Source organism: Anopheles merus, unplaced genomic scaffold, assembly GCF_017562075.2.
Source record: "Anopheles merus strain MAF unplaced genomic scaffold, AmerM5.1 LNR4000014, whole genome shotgun sequence".
NCBI lineage: Eukaryota > Metazoa > Arthropoda > Insecta > Diptera > Culicidae > Anopheles > Anopheles merus.
Window position 1 is genome coordinate 195,588 of NW_024427594.1, and position 25,171 is coordinate 220,758.

At 41.6% G+C, this 25,171-nt stretch overlaps 1 protein-coding gene across 1 annotated transcript; it reads left to right on the forward strand.

Annotated features, from left to right (window-relative positions):
• Positions 1 to 20,157: 20,157 nt before the first annotated feature.
• LOC121600958 lies at positions 20,158 to 22,478 on the forward strand. Its single transcript, XM_041929754.1, has 2 exons — positions 20,158 to 22,328; positions 22,408 to 22,478. Exon 1 carries the CDS (start codon positions 20,275 to 20,277, stop codon positions 21,751 to 21,753), a length of 1,479 nt encoding a protein of 492 aa, XP_041785688.1. The 5' UTR covers positions 20,158 to 20,274; the 3' UTR covers positions 21,754 to 22,328; positions 22,408 to 22,478.
• The last annotated feature ends 2,693 nt before the right edge of the window (positions 22,479 to 25,171 follow it).

Here is a 25,171-nt window from a genome sequence, read left to right on the forward strand (position 1 = left end):
GGCGTGATCACCACGGGTACGCTTAACAAGGGCAGGCAGGTTGTCTGGAGGCGACCGATCCGAAGGTTTTTGAGAGGATCCAGTCGTTCTCGCAGGAATGAACACCGATGAAGACGATGACGGAATCGACGAGGTTGATTGAAGAGCAGGAAGCACGGAAGTAGGCTCGGAACAGGTGTCACTCAGTGGATGAGAGAGAGCCGAAGGCAGAGAAGCACTCTGAGAAGGCATGCTGGCCAAGCGTGGTGTACTCAGAGAGCCGAAGTTAGATGGATTGTTTACGGGAGCATCCAATCGGGCGACGATAGATTTAACGGTGTTAGTGTTGCTTGCACTATCGATATTTTTGGCCGACTCATCTGTAAGCGTGTCGTTCACTGACACTACAGGGAGATGACGATTTTGGTAATCGATGAACTCTCGGAACACGAGAGACGGAGGCCAAGTGGCCGGAGAGAGAGCTTCTTCGCGCTTGCTGGAAGGTACACCGACCTTAAACGATACGAATGACATCGTTTCAACGTTGGCGCCAAGTTTTACGAGACGACGCACCACAACGTCCGATGGAGCAAGCGCAAGTCGATTAGCAACTATGGTAATGACATGCTTATCCGTTACAGATGTGTCGAAGCGCGACATAAAAATCCACGACAATGACTGTGGCCTTGGAGCCACAAATACTGGATCATATGTACTCCCCGACCCCGTTCCTTGTTGCATTGCAGGCGCAGGAGGCACTGCCGGCCAGGGAGCCGGAGGGAGGTGACAAGATGGTAGATCGAGGGGTAGTGATGTTCGGAGAGGGCATCGTGCGTCTCTCTTACCATATGCAGAATCAAACGAGGCACTCTCACTAAATAGATCCTGCTTAAGACGGTGAAGCAGATCCGCTCTTATCGAGTTAATGGCGTTTCCTAGAGACGAGAAAATGCCATCCATTGATTTGACCAAGGTGATCTCAATCTCCGGAAACAATACAGGCTTTTTCGATTTACGCAAGGCATCACATTATTTGCATAGCCAGCACAGACCACAATCTGCCAACAATTCACTTACCGTGGATTCAGAGACACCGGCACAGTGAGCATGGAACAAACGGCCACATACCCTCGAACACAACAAGTGTAATGGATCACCATTTGGATTAATTGTCGTAGAGCAAATTGCACAGATAGTCATTATGATAACACTGTTACACTGGAAAGCAGGCACACAACGAGTGATATCGCAAAGCAAATGTGTGCAAAAGTCACAAGCGATAAAATTTTGCCAGCCACAGGGCGATTCATCAAGCCGCGTTAAAACATTGGAATAAGCAGGAGCGATCAAAACCACGTCTGTGCGTCACCAAGCGGAGAGAGTGAGTGGTTACGATTATACCAACATTTGGTATAATCGTAATTTTCCAAAAACATGGACCACCTGGCAAACTTGGTGGAAGCATTACGGTTCTTAAGGGCCTCCACCAGAGAGTCAGTAACTATCTTAATGGGGAGCCCATGAACATAAGTGTGAAAGCGCTTCAAGGCGTAAATTATGGAAAGAGTTTCAAGTTCATAACCGTGTAATTTAAACTCGTCTTTTCAAGTGGTTTTGGAAAAGTAAGCGACAGGGTGCCACTTATTGTCATGCTGTTTTTGAAGGAGAATAGCGCCAAAACCAAATAAATTCGCGTCATAGTGTAATTCGGTTTCCCGTTTTGGATCGGAGATGGACAGGACAGGAAAATACACAAATTTGTCACGTAAGGTTTCAAAAGCATGCACACAATTTGAATCGAACTCAAATACTTCGTGCTTCGGAAGAAGTTTTGTCATTGAAGGTTTAGCAATACAAGAGAAAGATGGAACAAACCGTCGGAAGTATGATAACAGACCTAGGCAACGTCTGAGTTGCTATAAATTAGTGGGCATAGGGTAATTAGTAAGTGCTTTAATGTGCCTATCACTAGGCTGAATTCCAGAAAAGTTAGCTTTGTAGCCCAAGTACTCTATTTCTTCATGGACAAATTTGCACTTGTCAAGACTGTTATGTTCTGCACTTTTGTATTTTAATACTTTATTACATACAAAATTAATAATACAACACATTTAAAAATCACAATAAACACTTTGTTCGAGTAGAATCACAGAAAAAAAAAGTTTTTCACACAAGCACGTTTTTGCAGCTGCTTTATTGGTAATTCACTTATTTTATTGTCCAAGACCAAGCGAAGACACCTACAGAGTTAGGAGACGCCTTAAGAAACAGCTATCACCGAACACAGTTTCTGACGGACGAGTTTTGGAAGCGTTGGCAACAGGAATATTTTCCTACCCTTAATAGAAGAACAAAATGGTTCAACGAAAGTAAACCTGTGGCCGAGGGAGACTTAGTGTATGTTGCTGATGGTGAACGCAGAACTTGGATAAGAGGACGAATCCAGGAGGTCTTCAAAGGAAAAGACGGGAGGATTCGTAGTGCTACTGTGCAGACAGCAAAGGGCAGCACACTCAAAAGACCAGTGCATAAGTTGGCAGTGATGGAGGTGTAGTGAAGCCTGCTGACCGCATAGGATTGGAACAGCAGGTTGCACGGGCTGGGGTATGTTGGCACCACTGCCATTGTTCCAAAAATGTTTGACGGGCTCGGGAGTGATGGCATCACTGCTCTCATATAGGATGGCAGGGACTGGGGCATGATGGCATCACTGCCGAGGCATTGAGAAGAAGAAACGTGCGCGGCGGCTGAAAGCGATGATTACCATCAGGTAACCCGAAAGAAGAGGAGAAAGCGCCAAAAAACTAACGCGTCATCGGGGAGTTGAATCAAAAAAGGGGGATAGGAAGCACGCCTTTTTTGAGCGCTTCGTTTTGGTGCGATATACTTGGTCTTGGACAATAAAATAAGTGAATTACCAATAAAGCAGCTGCAAAAACGTGCTTGTGTGAAAAACTTTTTTTTCTGTGATTCTACTCGAACACACTTTAAAATCATACGTAGAGTGGTCGCGCACCAGCCGCACCGAGCGCCCCTGCCGAAAGCTCCTGCTCGATCGGCCTTCGTACACACTCTGCTTGGCGATCGGCACACACTAAGCCTTGCGCGAGTTAACACCAATACTATTTAGCAATACTATTTTGCTTATATGCATGCAAAGTACATAGGATTGATAGGTTAAATCTAAGCGAGCGTTTCTGATAAAGATCAATCTGTAAGTAGAATCCAACCAGAACAGACGTTCTTATTAGTGTATCCGAAACCCATACACTTAACTGGCGCCCGAATCAGGAGAGCCCTAGACGGGAAGAGATAAGCTCAGAGCAGGGAAAAAAATCTTCACAAATCTCAGAGAGCAATACTCTCTGAAACAGTGGTCCAAAGAGCCACTACTGCAAAAGAGCGAAGCGAAGCTTGGGACACTGTGGTTATCACCCGATCGCTGTACGAGACCCCTAGTAACCGGACCGGTAAAAAGGATTCCCCTCCACCAGCTGCCTAACCTTCCCCCGAACGGAGTATCACCAACGAGTTACAACGGAGCATCACCGACGGAGCACGACGAAAATCAGCGTTGGTAAGCAACAATAGTGTCTGTGTGAGTATTATTTTGTAAGTATTCAAAGTGTGTGGTGCAAAGTGACAGTGTCGAAGTGAAAAAATGTTCAACGGCAGCCAGAGTTTTGTTCAACCGGCTCCAAATATTCTGGAGCTCGGTAAGGTGCCCGATTTTGTGAGAGATCTTCGCAATTTCGATGGGCAACCAAACGAATTGAATAACTGGATAGATGATGTAGAAAGCATCATGAATCTTTGCGAACGGTGTCGAGTAGGAGAAACTTCTTTAATGTATGAGTTGATCCAAAAAACAATCCGACGAAAATTTGCGGCCAGGCTGCCGACGTCTTAAATTCTAACAATATTACCTCAAAATGGTCAGAGATTAAAGAAACGTTGTTATTATATTATTGCGATAAACGAGACTTAAAAACATTAGATTTTGAGCTGACTACCGTTAAAAGAGGAAAAAGTGAACCATTAAATTCATACTATGGCAGGGTTAACGAACTATTAGCATCTTTGGTAACACAAGTGCAGACACAGGATAGGTATAAAAATAACGCAAGTGTTCATATCGATTTTTTTAGAGAAAAAGCATTGGATGCTTTCATTCGAGGCTTGGACAAGCCTTTGTCAATTTTGCTTAAAACTGCTAGCCCTACGTCATTAGCAAAAGCTTATCAGTTTTGCTTAGAGTATGAAAATATGGATTGTAGATCATACATTAGTGGCAATAGAATGAACAATACTTCTATTCCGATTCCCAAACCAAAAGAACTATCAGTACCATTTTTGCCGGTTACCACTCCACTTGGTAATTTTCAAGTTCAAAAACCCCCGGTACCGTTACCTCGCCGGCAACCATTTAACAATCACTATAATCCAAACCAGATCGGTAACACAAATACTAACAGAAGCCATCAAATGCGACGAGATCTACCCGTACCCATGGAGGTAGATGAAAGTATTAGAAGCCGATATACTTCAGCTAACCCTATTGCATACAATAATCATTCCACACATACTTATTCAAATGCAATACATAACCCAAATTCAAGCAATAATTTTGTCCAATACAGCGATTCGAATTCTACTAACGAATTCTACCAACCAACTAACACGATCCCACACCAGTACGTCTCTAATCCTACACAGCACACTAATGCTCATTATAACCAGGTTACTAACACATATCCGAATACATTATATAATCAATACACTAATAGCTCATTATCACCATCACCATCACATTTTAATCAGCAAATTCATCCGTTAGAAAGAGAAACTCCTCTTACTCATACCCACGAGATGACATATTTGCCTAATTACCAAGCACCTGGTAAAGATATTAATACACAAGAGCAACCGAACCATTTTTTAGGAATGAACAATGTATGGTAGAACCTGTTCTCCCATACATTGTTATTAAAAATAGAAAAGGAGAATTTCCATTCCTTATCGATACAGGTGCAAACGTTAGTTTTATTAATCCTGAAATTGCAGAATCTTGCGAAACAGCTAAACCATTTGGAATACCTTTAAAAAATATAGCCAGTGCTAGTGGTAAATTTCAATTGAAATCAGCTATCGATTTAAATTTTTTCTATCCTAAAATTAATTACATTTGTAGATTTATGTTACATTCTTTTCATCATTTTTTGTAGGGATAATTGGAACAGATATTTTGTACAACTTAAATGCAAGTATCGATTTAGAAAAACGGGTACTTAAATTACATAATTTTTCTCAAACATTACAAATACCATTAAATTTTTATACCTCTTCATCACAGTCATCCAATTCTTCATTTAGATTAAATCACTTAAATAACTTTGAACAAACTAAACTTAAAAAAGTGTTAGATTCAAATATGTCTGTTTTCTATGAGCCCAAATTAAAACTTACATGCACTACTAGAGTTGAGTGTTGTATAAACACCACTGACGATATACCAATACACCAAAAGGTATATCCTTATCCAGCAGCTTATACCGAAGAGGTCAATAAACAGATAACAGAATTGCTGGATAATGGTATTATCAGACCTTCGCACTCTGCCTGGACGGCACCTGTATGGGTCGTTCCAAAAAAATCAGACGCTTCTGGAGAAAAAAATTTTCGCATGGTGATCGACTATCGCAAGCTAAATCAAAAAACAATAGCTGATCGATATCCCATGCCTGAAATCAATTATGTAATTGATCAACTGAAAGGACACACTCTTTTTACGACACTAGATCTAGCCTCTGGCTTTTATCAAATAAAAATGAGACCGAGTGACATAGAAAAAACGGCATTTGCTATCAACAACGGCAAATATGAATTTGTTAGAATGCCATTTGGGCTTAAAAACGGTCCTTCCATATTTCAAAAGGTAATTGATGACGTCCTTCGAGAAGAAATTGGTAAAACTTGTAATGTTTATATGGATGACGTTATTATTTTTGGAAAAAAACTTAACTGATCATTTAATTAATTTAGATAAAATTTTGAAACTATTAAATGAAGCAAACTTAAAAGTTCATCTCGACAAATCAGAGTTTTTGCACTCTGAAATTGAATTTTTAGGCTACGTAATTGGATCTAATGGTATAAAACCAAACATTAAAAAAATAGAAGTAATCAGCAATTACCCTATTCCAAAAACCTTAAAAGAACTAAGGGGATTTTTGGGGATGATGGGTTATTAGAGGCGATTTGTAAAAGATTTTGCAAAAATTGCAAAACCTCTTACAAACCTCTTAAGGGGAGAGGAGAGTCCATCATCCAACAAAAAAATAGAATTGGAAAAAAATGAAATAGAATGTTTCCATAAGATGAAAAAATACTTTCATCAGAGGATATACTTATTTATCCTGATTATAAAAAACCTTTTGTTTTGGCCACAGACGCATCCGACTTTGCTATTGGCGCTGTGTTATCACAGGATGAAGATGGAAAAGATCTACCAATTCATTTTGCCTCACGTACCTTATCAAAGGCGGAAGAAAAATACTCTGTACCAGAAAAAGAAATGTTGGCGATTTTCTGGGCACTTAAAACTTTCAGAAACTATTTGTATGGAGCCACCTTTAAAATCATTACCGATCACCAACCTTTAACTATTGCACTGTCATCGAAAAATTCTAATGCAAAGTTAAAACGATGGAAAAGCTATTTGGAAGAGCACGACTATGAACTAATGTATAGGCCCGGTAAAAATAATGTAATTGCGGATGCTCTAAGTAGAATTGCATTTTCGATGACAGGTACGCAACACTCAGCAGATACTTCTGACGATTTTTTTATTATTGCTACAGAAGCTCCAATTAACGTATTTAAACAACAAATTATTTTAAAAACGGGCCCTGATAATATTGAAACTAAAATTTTGTTTAATACTTATAAAAGAATTACTATTTCCATCAGTAATATTAACGAAGCTTCTATTCTTAAAATTTTGCAAGAAAACTTCGATCACTCCAAAATAAATGGCCTATTTACTACTGAAGCTATTATGGGTCAAATTCAAGAAGTCTATAGGACCCATTTTGGGAATCAAAGACTTTTAAAAATTCGTTTTTCTCAAAAAATATTAGAAGATATAGAAGATGAGGAGGAGCAGTACAATTTAATAAAAAAGAGCATTTTAGAGCTCATAGATGTGCCGAAGAACATAAAAGCCAGATTCTTCGAAGATTATATTTTCCTCAAATTAGAAAAAAAATTATTGAATTTATAAAAAAATGTGAAATTTGTCACATAAATAAATACGATAGAAAGCCTGTATCTTACCCTTTACAAAAAAAACCTATTCCTCATAAACCATTTGAAATTACACATATAGATATTTTCTTTATAGAAAATCATCATTTCATAACTTACATAGATAAGTTTTCTAAGTTTGCTCAAATTAAATTGACTCCAACACGGGCTGCTATAGATGTAGTTCCTATTATTAAAGTGTTGCGTACGACCTCATTATGAAGTAAAAGCATTTATGCGGATGTAGCGAAGTAAAACACTTCAAGTTAAAACATCTCAAGTTAAAACAAAGTTCAAGCAAAACACGCCTCAAGCAATAGCGCGCGCTTCAGAAACGCAACAAACATAAACAGGTAGTCAACCGTTCTCACGGTTCAAACGAGGAAGTGACTTACGCAATTCATAAACCATAGGTACATGTCGCATTAAATATAAATAAAACTTGTTATCAAAATAGTTATAGTTACAGTTAGCTGACCTATATGGGGTCAGCAACTAAATAGCATATAAGAGATGAAAACCTAAATAAAGTAAGCGCATTCGAACACAAACCTCAGAATCGCTCGTTTCTTAATAGTCGGAGGCACTCTCCGGTCGACGAAGGAAAAATATACCCGACTCGGTGTAAAGCACCGGCGTTGGGCGCTGCGACGGAGCAACACATCCGCCAGCAGCATTAATGGTGGCTCCAGAGAGGAACTAACGACCTCCTCGTAGTGAATAACACGTGATTCAGTCCAGCATAAGCGCCGAAGCACCGTGAGTGAAATAGAACGGCAACTAAGTGCGTAAAACAGCACGACCGCCAAAAAACCGCGAGTGAAAGTGCGTAAAATAGTGAAGATCACAACCGTGAGTGAAATAGATAGGCAACAAGGTGCGTAAACCAGCACGACCGCCAAAACACCGCGAGTTAAAGTGAGTAAAATAGTAAGGATCACAACCGTGAGTGAAATAGATAGGCAACAAGGTGCGTAAACCAGCACGACCGCCAAAACACCGCGAGTTAAAGTGAGTGAAATAGTAAGGATCACAACCGTGAGTGAAATAGATCGGCTACAAGGTGCGTAGACCAGCACGACCGCCGAAACACCGCGAATGAAAGTGCACAAAGCATTAAAATCAACACCAGGAGTGGAATAGAAGGGCTAATAAGTGCGTAACTAAGCACGACCGCCGAAACACCGTAAGAATAAGGTGACATCATAAACAAAACCCGAGAACCGTTAGCGAACACAAGAGCACGGAGGGTACCGACAACGATATAAACAAACCAACGGCAAAACGTCAAAAAGCCAAATCAGCAAAAGGCTACGCCAACGTAGTGACCATTCGGTGGTTACACAGCAAGGTCGGCGACAACGAAATAAAAACAACGAGTAACAACAATCAGCTTAAGTTTCAATGGAAATAGCTGATTAAAGACATCGAATTAAACAACAACGAGTAGGCTTACTCGGTTTGGAACGGACAGCAAGCAGTGACTCATCGTCAGGTCCGACAAACAAAACGAACAGCGAGCGACTAGCGGCAAGTCCACCGGCGTCTCCAAGCAGCAAGCAGCAAGCAGCGACTCATCGCCAGGGCCGGCAAACAAAACAAACAGCGTGCGGATAACGGTCAGTGCACCAGCGACTTCAGGCAGCAGACAGCGATCGCAGACGTTCCAAGTAGCAGAGCGGGGCCGGCAATAACGTGACTGAAGAAAGCATCCAACCTACTAGAGACGACTATACAGCAGTAGTCGGACCAGAGAAGAACCCACCAGATCGACTAGCATCATCAGCAAGCGGACATCCGTGATACGGCAAACACAAGCATCTCAAACGCTGAGTGAGTAACAATGGAATTCACTACTAATCCAAACGGTCATTGTAAACTTTGTACTAACAAAGATGAGTGGGGGAAACAGGTTAGTTGCACGGAATGCGACAGGTGGTTTCACCTGAGTTGTTTGGGGGTAAAGAGTACCCCAAAGAATTTCGTATGTTCAAAATGTAAGAAATCTGAAGAAGAAAGGAAGGAGATAAAGAAGGCTCTAGAAGAATCACAAAGACTTTGCGAATTATTAAAGGAAAAAAGAGAGAAAGAATTAGAACAAAGTAGTAACAATAAAAAGGATTTGGAGCGGTTACAAGAGGAATTAAACGAAGCCGCTAACGATGGGAAAGAAATGCGTGAAGCATTAATTCAAACCGAGAAATTATTGCAGGAAAAGATAGATAATGAAAAACGAAACAAAGAATCACAGAAGCAGCAAGAAGAAGAAATAGAAAGATTGCAGAAGACTCTTGAAGATCAAATCATAATAGAACCAAAAAAGCAGGAAACAAAACAATTGCTAAGCGATAAGGCTCTGAATCCCGAAACAGGCGTGGAAAATATTTCGCTTACCGAAAATATTAATAGACTTGTAAGCGCACTAACTGCTAGTTCTTCTGCTGGCAAGAGTACACTTATGGAACTTCCTGAATTTGATGGTAGTTATAAACTATGGCCTCGATTTAAAACGGCCTTTGATGAAACAACTAAGAAAGGAAATTTTTCAAAGCTGGAGAATCTGAATAGACTACAGCGATACTTAAAAGGGAATGCATTAAAATCAGTCAGTGGTCTCATGTTAAGTCCTGATAATCTCGAGAAAATTATCGACCGATTAGAAAAACTTTATGGTAACCCCGAAAGCGTCTACAAGTCTTTGCTTAACGATCTCACAGCTTGCAGACACATATCAATAGAAAATCCAACATCAATAATAGAGTTTTCCAACGCGTTGAATAATATGGTAGATAATATGAATCTACTGGGGAGAACACAATATTTAAATGATCAGAGGCTCATAAGCGACCTCATAGCACGGCTATCAACAGATCTTAGAAATAAATGGATTGCAAAAACATTAAATGATCAAGAGATTCACACATTAAGTGATCTTGCATTATGGATAAAACCAACCGAAGACCTAGCGGCAGTGTTGGTAGCAAATGAAAATGGTCAGAAATTTCGAGGGCACCGATTAAATGCTCACTTACAGCCCAAGATGTATTCTAAAGACAATCATTGTCTGGTATGTGGAAGGGCTCATGAAACAACTCAATGCCAAGAGCTCATAGATAAGCCAGTATGGCAGAGATGGAAACTGTTAACCCAAAGGGGCATTTGTACTAATTGCTGCAAATACAAAAACCATAAGGCAGTTAGCTGCCGCCTTCCTGCTCAATGCAGAGTGGAACGTTGCTCACAAAAACACCATACGTTGCTCCATAGGAAAGAGGAACAATCCCCATCATACATTCCTCCACAAAGATTAAACTTCCACAAAGAGGACAGAAAGCTTTACTATCAAATCATACCGATCACATTATATCACGAATGTGCGGAAATAAAAACATTTGCCTTGTTGGATCCAGCGTCAGCAACAAGTCTTATTGTTGATGATGTAAGAAAACAGCTGCAACTAACAGGGCCCAATATGCCTCTTAAATTATCGTGGACGAATGGAAACATACAAGACGAACCACATAGTCAAATTGTTTCTTTGAGGGTACGTGGGCCAAATAATAAAATGCTCAACATCAAGAATCTACGCTCGGTGAAGGAACTCGACCTTCCCAGACAAACGGTAGATGCTAAGAAATTAAGCAAGATGTACAAACACTTCAAAAATATCGATTTAGAAAGTTACTATGATGCCATTCCCACAGTTTTATTAGGTCTCCCACATGCTTATTATACTCAAAGCATTGGATATCGCTCCGGAAAACCTAACCAGCCAGTAGCTCAAGAGACTCGTTTGGGATGGACAATATTCGGAGGAGGAAAACATTATTGGCAAAATGATATAAACAAGTGTAGTCCTCTATTTACAATCAAAGATCAAAAAGAAGAAGATGAAAAATTAATGTCGTCACTCATGCAGAAATTTTTCTCAACTGAAGAGTTTGGAGTTAAATCGAACGAAGCGCCAATGCCAAAATTAGAACAGCAGGCACTGGAAATTATGAAGGATACCTTGGCATATAAGGAAAACCGATACGAGATAGGATTACTTTGGAAAGAAGACAAACCACAGTTACCAAATAGCTATCCCCAAGCCCTGACAAGATTAAAATCACAAGAAAGAAAATTAGAAAAGGATGTTGAATTAAAAGAATGGTATCACCGAACTATTGCGGAATACCTAAGCAAGGGATATGCTCGAAAGGCTACCCCTGGAGAGCTGCTCGAACATAACCGGAAGATAAACTATATTCCTCACTTTGCTATAGTAAACAAGAACAAGTTTCCACCTAAGCCTCGTCTAGTATTTGATGCAGCCGCAAAAAATGAAGGAAGGTCACTGAACTCATTCCTCCTATCCGGTCCTGATGCTACCACCTCTTTATTTGGTGTACTCATCAGATTCCGCGAACACGAAATTGCTTGCTCTGGTGATATAAAGGAAATGTTCCACCAGGTAAAGGTTAAGCAAGAAGATCAGTGTGCCCAACGTTTTTTGTACAGAGAATCTCCTAACAAAGACCCTAAGGTCTATGTTATGCAGGTAATGACATTTGGAGCGACATGCTCCCCAGCATGCGCACAATTTGTAAAGAATCAAAACGCTCTAAAATTCGAACAACAAAACCCAAAGGCGGTGAAGGCAGTTACCGATAATCATTACGTAGATGATTATCTGGATAGTTTCGCCAGTATTGAAGACGCTGCCAAAACAGTAAACGAAATCATGACAATTCATGATAAGGCTAATTTTTTATACGAAACTTTGTGTCAAATTCTCATGAATTGATAAGCTCTATTCCTGAGAACAGGAGAGCGAATAAAGAGATGCATTTTATCGAAAACAAGGATGATACTTACGAGAAAATTCTTGGCATGCACTGGGACACGAGAAACGATACTTTCAGATATAAACTGAAAATTCCACCACTAGAGGATAAAAAATTGACCAAAAGGAATATACTTTCAAATATAATGAGAATCTACGACCCATTGGGCTTGGTCATCAATCTCACTACGGAATCAAAGGTCCTCATGCAAGAACTATGGAAGGAGAAAGTTGACTGGGATGATGTATTGCCAATTAACCTCCAAAGAAAATGGCAGGAATGGCTCGACGCTATAAAAACTGTTGAAGATGTTAAGATCGTCAGATCCTATTCAAACATTAAGGGAGACTGTCGCAGAGAGCTGCATACATTTGTAGACGCCTCAGAAAGGGCTTTCGCAGCCGTTGTATATCTAAAAACAATACAGGGTAACACAGTAAATGTCAATATTTTGGCAGCTAAGTCAAGAGTAGCTCCCACAAAACCACTTACTATACCAAAGTTAGAACTTCAAGGGGCAATACTTGGTGTAAGACTTGCCGATACCATTAAAAAGGAATTGAGACTGAATATAGATGAGGAATTCTATTGGACAGATTCAAAGACAGTACTAGGATGGATCAATTCAGAAGCTCGCAATTACAAACAATTTGTGGCATGTCGAATAGGGGAAATTATCCATCGAACATCAAGAATTCAGTGGCACTGGATAGCTTCAAAAGACAATCCAGCAGACGAAGCTACGAAACCTAAACAAGGGCACTCGATATGGCTAGAGGGTCCAGATTTCTTGAAACAAAAAACATTAGCAACCCTCAAATCGGAACAATTTGCTACAAACATAGAAATCCGACCGGTGCACATGATTAGAGAAAAAACGGTGCAATTCAAGGATTGGAAAACGCTTTCAATCGACTGGTGCTCTAGTTGGATACGCATCAAAAGAGCAGTCGCACTAGGCTTAAAGTTCATAGAGAAACTAGAAAAGGTAGTAAAGCATCAAAAGTATTCCTCAACAATAGATAAAACAATTCTAGACCGAGCAGAACATGTTCTTCTGCAGAAATGTCAATGGGAATCCTTTCCAGAGGAAATGACTAATTTAAGCCTGGGAAGACCCATTCCCCAGAATAGCTCTATAAAAACATTAAACCCTTATGTGGAAGACGGCTTGTTGAGAGCTAAAAGCCGCCTAAATAACATAAACTACTTACACCTTGATACAAAATGCCCAATAATTCTACCAAAAAGGCATCATGTAACCGAACTTGTAGCAAGACACTACCACTTACGCTATATGCACAAAAAAATGGAAACGACTATTGCAGCTATTCGACAAAAGTATTGGATAATAGACATACGCGCCGTCGTTAAACACATGATAAAAATTGCCAAACATGCAAGAATGAGAGGGCAAAACCAAGTTACCCGATGATGGCATCACTACCTGCGTGTAGAACAGCAGCGTTCCAAAAACCGTTCACACACACGGGAGTCGACTACTTCGGCCCGTTAAACGTAACTATAGGAAGAAGAGTTGAAAAAAGATGGGGGGTGTTGTTTACTTGTTTAACGACACGAGCAACTCATCTGGATATTGCAAACGATCTAAGCGCAAATACGTTCATAATGTGTCTTAGAGCAATGCAGCACAGAAGGGGAAAGATAACTGATATCTATAGCGATAATGGGACCAATTTTGTTGGAGCCCATAATCAGCTGAAAAAACTAATAGAACGTTGTGCAATTGAGGGTACTAGGTGGCACTTTAACCCACCGGGAGGGCCACACTTTGGAGGTTCTTGGGAACGACTCGTAAGGGAAGTAAAGAGTCTGCTCCCCACTAACAAAAATTTTCCGGAGGCTACATTGAGAGCAATCTTCACGGAAATTGAATTCATCATAAACAATAGACCACTGACCCACATACCAATAGAGAACAGTGATGATGAAGCACTTACCCCTTTCCACTTTTTGATAGGCTGTTCCGGCGAAGCCGAACCAAGCACGTTGGAAACGGAAGTGACCAGAATCAACTGGAAGATCGCCCAAGGGGTTGCTCGCAATTATTGGAATCGCTGGATATCTGAATATCTACCAACAATTGCAAAACGGGGAAAGTGGCACGACCCTGCGAAACCGCTAGAAGTAGGAGATATAGTAACCTTCCCTGACGAAAACAAAACTGGGAAGTGGTTGAAAGGGAGAGTAACAAAGATATACCCCGGGAAAGACGGACAGGTGAGATCAGTTTCATTACAGGTAGGTTCCACAGAACTCCGAAAACCTGTTGTGAAACTAGCTGTCTTAGACGTTAGAAGAGGCGAAAATCTCGAAAACACAAATTCATTGCAAGATAAAGAGTCTAGACACAAGGATAAAGAATCATCAAAAAATAAGGATAGTAAACCTACCGAACGGCGAAGAATAACACGATCGTCAAGATGAATAGGTGGACAACAGTAGTAATGATGTTCGTCAGTTCCGCATTTGGTCTAACAATAACACCGATTACGGAACCTGGACTTTTCTTTGATCACTTAGGGACGCTCCTTATTGAAAGAGGAGCTTGGGAAACTACGTTCCATACAAAAATATTCCCAAAAAACGACACCAACATATTAACACAGATAAAGTACGATTTAAACGAAGCGTTGAATCCAATCAACGAGACTGATACTAAGGTTCAGAAGCTTAGGGAAAGCCTTATCGACGAATGCAATTATGCTATCAATCTCGTCAAAGAGGCAACAAAATTCAGAGTTAAACGCAGTGGCGGAGTATTCGGAGTCTTGAAGGATTTTATTTTCGGAGGAAATGAGATAGATGAGCAACTCTCGCTGCTCAAATCAACAGAAGATTTAAAAATATCCAAGATTTCAGATAAGTTAGATGATGCGAATAATAATCATAAAAAGATAATGGAGCAAATAAGTGCTAAGGTAGCAATGATAGACGAAGGAGCAGCCAAGCTCCGGAAAGACTGGAACGAAAGTAAACGAAACATTTTTAACAAACACATTCAAGAAACAATTATGCTAGGGAATACACTAGTTCAACAAATAATAAATAAGTATCAAACTTTAAGGGTAGATCCCTTGAGTCATTTCAACGAGCTAGAAACCATTTTGGACATCAGATTAAGGTCAAACAATGACGTAACGATTGAGGCTCCTATATTAAGGAAGAAGGAATTGATAGCAGGAGAAGTAATACTTCATATAGAACATATAGTCATAAGCAAGGATAAATTTGAGATTTTTGATATAATTCCGATTCCAGACTTTACAAACGGTACAATACTAAACATAGAAGAAACACGTGTAGCAGTAAATAATGACCAAAGCTATGTATATCCACATGAGATGAAGCCTATTAATACAACTCACTATCTTTCATCTAAAACCATAATCAGAAAAGAAACAGATTGTATAGTTGCCGCACTCCTGCACATATCAATTCCAACAATTTGCTCGATATCGCATATAAAATTACCTCTTACTAAATTCTATATGTTGAACCACCCAAACCAAATACTGTATTACTCCGCGCAACCACAGGAGATTTTTTTGAATTGTAACGGCACACTTACGAATCCCGCCTACAACACGGGCATTATCACGCTTTCACCGGCATGTAAATTAGAAACCAGATCGATGGAAATACGTCCGGTAGTGGTGAAGAAAAACGAAATATTCAAAACATATTTTAAGCCAATGAAGGAACTACCGTTTAAAACCGCCGTTTCTAAAAACGTCATTTACTACATGTTAATAATAACAACGCTCGCGCTCATACCATTAACTATATTTGCAATTTTTACGATTAAAAGATGTAATAGAAGACGTCAACGTCCTCCGCCGTTTAAGGCACCAACAGAAGCGTAACCTCTCACGAGAAGTTACGGGGGCCGGGATGTTGCGTACGACCTCATTATGAAGTAAAAGCATTTATGCGGATGTAGCGAAGTAAAACACTTCAAGTTAAAACATCTCAAGTTAAAACAAAGTTCAAGCAAAACACGCCTCAAGCAATAGCGCGCGCTTCAGAAACGCAACAAACATAAACAGGTAGTCAACCGTTCTCACGGTTCAAACGAGGAAGTGACTTACGCAATTCATAAACCATAGGTACATGTCGCATTAAATATAAATAAAACTTGTTATCAAAATAGTTATAGTTACAGTTAGCTGACCTATATGGGGTCAGCAACTAAATAGCATATAAGAGATGAAAACCTAAATAAAGTAAGCGCATTCGAACACAAACCTCAGAATCGCTCGTTTCTTAATAGTCGGAGGCACTCTCCGGTCGACGAAGGAAAAATATACCCGACTCGGTGTAAAGCACCGGCGTTGGGCGCTGCGACGGAGCAACACATCCGCCAGCAGCATTAAAAGAATTGATTACAAAATACCATCCTCCAAAAATACTAGTCTTAGACGGTGAAAAGACCTTCAGCAGTCGTGAATTGAAAACTTTTTTCCTATCTCTTGAAATTTCTACCTATGTCACACCTGTTGGTCACAGTGAAATCAACGGTATTATAGAACGGTTTCATTCAACCATTTTAGAGATTTATCGAATCTCAAAGATGGAAAACCCGACGTTATCACCACCTGATATCATACAGATATCAGTTCAAAAATACAATAATACCATTCATTCCTCCACAAAATACACACCTCAAGAGATTATCTTAACTTCCATAGACTCATCTAAAATAATAAAAACAGTTTATCAAAATCTTATTCAAAAACAATCACAGGACTTAAAGTATCACAATAAATCACGAAAGGTGATACAAATAGCAGAAAACAAACCTATTTATGAAAAAACTAAAGCTAGATTAAAGCACAAACCCAGATTTAAAAAGAAAACAGTTGTTAAGGTAAATAATAGTACAGTAAACCTTGAAGAAAATAGAAAAATTCACAAAAATGATTTGAAAATTGTGCGATAATTTAGAGTTGAGTTGATCAATGAAATGATGCATGTGAAACCTTATTTTTGTCTCTTTTGAAGAAAAGAGTTCTGAAATTAGCAATTTTGAAATTTAAATAATTATGCACCATTGTTCATATACATTTTCATGTATTGCACAGGCTACTAGTAGTTAGATAGAATATCTAACTAATAATTAGTAATGTGGAAGAATTTGTTATAAAAAAAAGAGAAATTAAATAACTCAAACCAGCTGAATATGTGAAACAGAAATTTAAAACTATCTTACAGCTTCACGTTAAACTCCCATGCTCTCGTCCCATATAAGGCTTTATATTTTGAGTGAGCATTACTGACATATAACACTTGTGAATTCAGATTTGAGTGAGAATTAAAAATTATGAAAATGGCCATTATCGTTCAAACACAAAATATCCGTGAAACTGTAATGTTTCTATGGTGGATAATACAATATGGTTATAATGCCAATCACCTGACAATTTTGCAACGTATGTACAAAAAGCATTATTTGGTGCTTGATATCAGATGCAGGTAGAACATCTAAGAAAGATTGCAAAAAAGGGATGGTAAACCATGAGAACCCAACTCCAAACAGGAGTTTTTCATCGAGATTATGGACGAACACCCTGGCATTTCATACATCGGCTCTATGCATAAAATGTTTCTCCCATCTCTGTTTTTGTTTGGTTATATGCCTGTAATGTTATAGTTTCATCATATGATTCCTTACGATGTGGGCATCGTTTTTTTAAGCTGGGAGGAGTTAACACCAATACTATTTAGCAATACTATTTTGCTTATATGCATGCAAAGTACATAGGATTGATAGGTTAAATCTAAGCGAGCGTTTCTAATAAAGATCAATCTGTAAGTAGAATCCAACCAGAACAGACGTTCTTATTAGTGTATCCGAAACCCATACACTTAACTCGCGCTTAGTGTGTGCGACAGTGTGCGTGTACACACTGTCGTCCCCGTGGACGTTGACCGGTGGCAGCGCAACTGGCACGGCATGTTATAAAATCTGACAGATAGGCGAGATAATCGCGGTTCGTGTATGGAACCATCCGAGTTCTGATGACGATTGAATGTGCCAAGAAGAAATATTTTTCAATCAATTTGCGAATTACATTATTTATTTCAAATAGTTTATGCAAAATAAAATACAAAACCCATTTCTCGTTACGTGTTTTCACACAAATCTGCCAGAAAAAGTAAAAATAATTCGTTCGCGCTACCGCGAAAATCTCAGTAATACCGAAGTTGGGTATCTCTGCGAAACAGCAGGCGCGATTGGAGGTGCAGAAGATTTGACAGCCCAACTGTTCTACAACTGTTTTAAACAAGGCGCGAATTTTGCGGTACCGCGACGATCTCGGTTCGTCTATTTCCAGCCTTATATGGACTGAAGCGTACTGAAGTGAGAGCTAAGATCGGTAGAAGCGATGATGATGTCATCGAGGTACACTACTATTCTACCATCATCAATGAATTCCCTTAAGATAGAATTAATAAAACGTTGGAATTCGGAAGGGGCGTTACGAAGACCGAAGGGCATTTTCAGATATTCAAATTGACCATCGGGGTCACAAAAGAATTGTAAGGGATACATTTCGCACTCATTGGGACTTGATAGAATCCGCTTTTCAAACTCAGCAAACTGAAGAATTTTTTTCCACAAAGAGGCTCCCAACAAGTTTTGATACGGGATAGGGGGTAATTGTCTCGAAATGTAATGTTGTTGAAAGGCCGGTAATCCACACTCATACGAACCACTCTTTTTTTCTAATGAGGACAAGCGCAGAAGCATAAGGAGAATTACTGGGCCGAATGATGTTTTCTGCTAACAATTTATCAACAATTTGCTTTATCAGCTGTATCTCACCATAAGCGAGTCTTCGCGGCTTAGTAAATATTGGTGTATCACGAGTAAGATTGATTATTGATAAATTCGACACAAGCCGGGAATTTGGAAGTTCTAATTTAGTTCTATTTCGTCTCAAGCGTTGTACACAGAATCAATCTTCAGCGGCCAAATGTCACATGAATTCGCGCCCCGCATTGGCGTGCCATAAGCCCCCTGTACACTATTGTGCATATCTGTCATAACCCTTGTGACAAGATGATGGAATGTGACATCTTCCTGTTTTAACCATTCAAACAGACATAGAGCGACAACGTCGCGCGCGACGAAAAATAGCCCAAAATTTCACTCTGTGTAGATCAAAGTAGCTCATTTGACTCAGTCAACGAACTTGTTTTATATTTGAAAACACACAAAAATGGTTTAAAATATGTTCAAATTATTTTTTTGCGTTCGGCATTAATCTTGCTTATAAACAAACTAGATAATTCGATTATTTCGGATGAAGCAAAAATGTCGCGCGAGACGAGTAGCTCTGTTTGCAAAATTGAGCTACTTTTTGTCGCGCGCGACGTTTTCGCTGTATGTCTATTTGAACGGTAAGACAGCACGAAGGGCTGGAAACGCCCTGGTAGGGGAATTGTGTGACCATGTGATGACCGTTGTCGTACTGGAATCTGACTCGGTGCTGCGGTTTGTCTGTTTCGTATGCGGTTCGTATGTGAATGATGCCGTTGGACTTGCAGAAATTATTGAATTCATCTCCCGTGAATGTTCTCGCATTGTCGGAGACAATCACATTCGGTAATACAAACCGCGTAAAGCAACCTCTAGGGAATTGTATTGTGACCGTCGCTGTTGTGGTTGATGTTGCGAAGATTTCTGGCCAATGAGAATAAACGTCAACTACGAGGAAAAAGTCTTCTTTGTTATGGTGAATATTTTGCCTTGGTGAGCCAACCTGTATGTATCACGGCTCTCACTGATGAGTGCACGCATCTCGTGAGATGCCGTTAGGTTCGGGCTTACGACGTGATCCCCGAAGGATCACTCTCTCTCCGGCGCGCCTCCACATAGGATAGTAAATAAACGTTTTTATATGTGTTCACTTATTCGCGTGCATTCGTCCACCTCTTATTTTAAATACATGACGACCGACCTTAACAGTGGCGACGAGAATTTGTTTAAAAAGTTTAGTGTCTGTAAAGTAAAAGTCTGTGTTTTAACGTGTAAGAGTGTTAAAAAAAAAATAAAAAAAAAAATAAAAAAAATAAAAATAAAAATAAAAAAACTCCAACATCACGTCGAAGCGGCGCAGGATGAATAGCGGAGATGGAGCGATGGATGGAAGTCCCGATGGATGAAGACCAGCGACGATCATCGTTAGGCCGTATCGATTACCGTGCAATGACGGCCCAACAAACCGGTGAGGTTCCTTCCGTGTACGATCTGCCGGCCCATGTTCAACCAGGATCGCGCGGCTACGTGAGTCAGCAAGGGCAGTTAACACCGAGGCCAGTGCAGCTAGGACCATCGCCATCGCAACCAGCGCCATCGCAGTCAGCACCATTGCCATCCGTACAAAATGGCCAGATGGGTCAACAACCTCTGGATAACGCCGTCCTGCACCAAACCTTGCACTTGCTGCAACAGCAATTGCAGGAACAGCAACAGTTAATTTCGCAAATGTTGCAACAGCAGCAATTCGCGCCGCAAGCCCAGCAACAACCCGCACAGCAGTACCAGCCCGCCGTCCCTAGTAACCCAGAACTTATACTCGATGCTTTGGCCAATAGCATTGCAGAGTTCCGGTATGAAGCTGAATCTGGTGTAACGTTCGAAGCTTGGTTCACACGCTACGAGGACCTGTTTGCCACAAACGCTTCGCGGCTAGGCGATGAGGCTAAGGTAAGGCTTTTAGTGCGTAAGTTGGGAACACCAGAACACGCCCGTTATATAAGCTATATTTTACCCCGCTCACCACGTGATTTATCGTTTGAGGAAACCGTCGATAAGCTGACAGCGCTTTTTGGGTGTAGAGAATCTCTCCTTAGTAAGCGCTACAGATGCCTCCAGATTTGTAAAAAGCGCACGGAAGATTTGATCGCGTTCTCCTGTCGGGTAAACCGAGCATGCGTCGAGTTCCAGTTTGCGAGCATGAACGAAGAGACCTTCAAGTGCCTAATGCTGGTGTGTGGGCTCAAAGATGAGGCTGACAATGACCTGCGAACTAGACTCCTTGCGCGCATAGAGGAGCGGAACGACGTTACGCTTGAACAATTATCCGCAGAGTGTCAGCGTATTACAAGTGTGAAAGGAGACAGCGCTATGATTGCCGGAGAGACGAGTGAACGTGTTTTCGCAGTACACAGCGGAGAGAAGAGATCGCACGAGAAAGCAGCGCAGCAAACTAATTACAAGCGGTTCACGCCGTACCGTACCAAACGACCATTCCGTGCAAACGATGCTGTGTGTTCATCAACAAGCAAGCCAGCGAAGCCCTGTTGGTTGTGTGGTGACATGCAGTGGGTGCGTGAGTGCACTTACCGTTCGCACAAGTGTCTCGACTGTGGGAGATATGGTCATCGTGAGGGGCACTGCAACACAGCGAGCAGGAAGAAGCGGTTCAATGTTCGGCAACGGAATATCAACACTCGTGTAGTAACGGTCAACGTCCGAAGCATACGAGAGCGCCGCAGATTCGTGTCCATCGCTCTCAACGGAACAGCTGTTCGATTGCAGCTAGACACAGCTTCGGAATCAGTGTCATCGACCGCCGTACGTGGAGAAAAATTGGCAGCCCGCCGTTAACACCGTCATCCGTCACAGCTAAAACTGCATCGGCAGCTACACTAGTATTGGATGGTGAATTCAGCTGTGCTGTTAGTGTTGGTAGCCAGACGAGGCAGGCGACACTCAGCGTATGCGGAGCAGCAAACCTACTACTACTGGGAGCCGATTTGATTGATGTTTTCTCCCTCTGGTCGGTGCCGATGGATGCGTTCTGCAATCACGTTGCAGTAGCAGGACAGCAATCGTTCCAGCAGCTATTTTCCAAGGTGTTTACGGGAACAGGACTCTGTACAAAGGCGAGTATAAAATTTACCTTGCGAGATAATGTTCGTCCTGTTTTTAGACCTAGCCGCCCAGTAGCTTACGCGATGGAGGAAACCGTGAGTCGTGAGCTCGACCGTCTTGAGGAGTTGAATGTCATCACTCCTGTAACTACTGCAGAATGGGCCGCTCCAGTGGTCGTCGTGCGCAAAACCAACGGACTTGTTCGTATTTGCGGCGATTATTCGACGGGACTTAATGCTGCGTTATTCCCCCACGACTACTCGTTACCTGTACCAGAGGACATTTTTGCAAGGCTGGCAAATTGCAAGGTCTTTAGCAAAATAGACCTGTCAGATGCATTTTTGCAAGTGGAAATTGATCCAAAATACCGTCATTTTTTGACCATAGATACGCATCGAGGGCTCTATACGTACAACCGACTTCCACCTGGCATTAAGATAGCTCCTACAGCCTTTCAGCAATTGATGGACATAATGCTATCCGGTTTCCAAGGCGTTTCAGTGTACTTGGATGACATCATCATCGGAGGTCCATCCGAAGCGGAGCACGACGCAACCGTAGTAGAAGTTTTGAATCGGATTCAGAACTACGGGTTCACACTGCGAGCGGAAAAATGCCACTTCAGGGTTAACTAAATTAAATATTTGGGCCACATTATCGACAGCCATGGATTACGGCCTGATGCGCAGAAGGTTGAAGCTATTCGCAAGTTACCGGAGCCAACCAATTTAACCGAAGTAAGATCGTTTTTAGGGGCCATAAACTATAACGGTCGGTTTGTACCCAACATGAGAAATTTGCGCTATCCATTGGACGATTTGTTAAAGGCCGGAGTCGAATTTCGCTGGACGTCGGAATGCAGAAAAGCTTTTGAGAGCTTCAAGACGATATTGGCTTCCGATTTGCTACTAACACATTACGATCCTAGACAAGCAATCATCGTATCTGCCGACGCATCATCAGTTGGCCTCGGGGCGACAATAAGCCATAAGTATCCTGACGGATCTATTCGGGTGGTCCAGCATGCCTCGCGCGCCCTCACAGCGGCAGAAAAAGCATACAGCCAGATTGATCGCGAGGGCTTGGCCATAATTTTTACGATAAAAAAATTTCATAAGATGATATTAGGCAGAAAGTTTTTATTACAAACGGATCATCGGTCGCTTTTGCGAATATTTGGGTCGAAAAAAGGGATCCCCAATTTTACAGCCAATCGGTTGCAACGTTTCGCTCTTACCCTACTGGCATATGATTTTGAAATAGAATACGTTCGCACCGATCAGTTTGGCAACGCTGACCTTTTTTCCCGCCTGATACACACACACGCCAAGCCAGATGAAGATTTAGTGATAGCATGTGTTACATTAGAGGCGGAAGTTAAATCATTGGTAACTAGCGCTATTCAGTATGTTCCAGATAATTTTATCGACATAAGTAGAGAAACCATAGCCGACAGATTATTATCCAAAGTCCTTCAATACGTTCAACATGGATGGCCAAATAATGCAGCTTATGAAGGAGAACTGTCGCGCTTCCATGACAGAAAAGATTCGCTTACAGCAATCGACGGGTGTCTCCTATTTAGAGAGATGGTGGTAATCCCCAAAGTATTGCAACGCACCTGCTTGAAACAGGTTCATCTCGGGCACCCAGGAATAAATAAGATGAAAGCCATGGCCAGAAGTTATTTTTATTGGCCATCAATGGACCATGACATTGTCGATTGGGTGAACTCGTGTCATTCATGCCAGATAGCAGCTAAGTCTCCAACTCACATCAAGTCGACCAGCTGGCCAGAAGCACGAGGTCCGTGGTACCGCATTCATGTCGACTACGCGGGACCTCTCAGCGGGGAATGGTACCTGGTGATTGTCGATTCGTTCTCGAAGTGGCCAGAAGTGATTCCAACGAGCAGTACAACAACAACGGCAACGATAAGTATACTGCGTAACATATTTGCTCGTTTTGGCAACCCAGTAACACTTGTGTCGGATAATGGTCCACAATTCACTAGCACAGATTTTGAATCTTTTTGTAGGCAAAATGGGGTTGAGCACATCAGGACAGCGCCGTATCACCCGCAATCCAACGGGCAGGCTGAAAGGTTTGTCGACACCTTTAAGCGCGCTTTGAGGAAGATGTCAACAGTGGCGGATTTAACGGTGCGCGGACTGAGCGGCCGCGGGGGGCCCGTCAATGTAGGGGCCCCGTGTATGGTAATTCCAGCATATAGAACAATGTGTACAGTAGTATCAGCGAGAGCTTCTGTGCTAGATAGGGATGAATGGATGAAGGGACTCATAAACTATAGGGCCCCAGCACAGAGAATTCTGAGCACCCCCCCCCCCCATCAGCAAACCATTAAAGTGTGTTTGATTCAAAACCTAATGCAACAATATGCACCCCCCCCCCCCCACTCGACACCAACCGTGGGGCCTCCACTCCTTTTAACGCTTAGGGCCCCCAATACCCTAAATCCGCCACTGGATGTCAACCGATGGTCTCACGTTACGAGAAGCTCTGGACACCTTCTTGCAGACCTATCGGGCCACCCCGAACGCTCAGCTGAATAATTCGAAAACTCCTGCCGAGATTATGCTAGGCAGGCGTCCCAGGACTTTGCTAGAGCTGTTATTGCCGCCACGTCAAGCTTCACAACCGAGTGCTGGTCTACGAGTTCGTGAGCTGAATCCCGGTGAGTCGATCTACGCTAAGGAGTACCGCCTGAACGATTGGAAATGGGTCACTGCTACGGTGGTCGATCGGCAAGGCAGATACATGTACCTGGTTCGGACTGCTGAGGGGAAGACGTTCCGTCGACACATTAATCAGCTACGTCGGCGTATCAGCGACGGTTCGTTTAAGGACACAACACGGGCCCATTCACCACTACCTTTGGATCTGTTATTCGATGCTTGGCATTTTAATCCGTCACCAGTACCTGCATCATCGGGCCAGCTAGAAGCTGATAAACCGTCCTCACCGCCAGCGCCTGTGTCGTCCTGTGTTGTACCATCTAGTAATTTTAATATTGAGAGCAGCCGTCCAACACTCATCAAATGTCCACGAAGAAGAGCTACATCCCGCAGAACGGATCAAACAATCGATTCGGTACATGAACCACGTCGCTCTTCTCGCAACAGAAGACCGC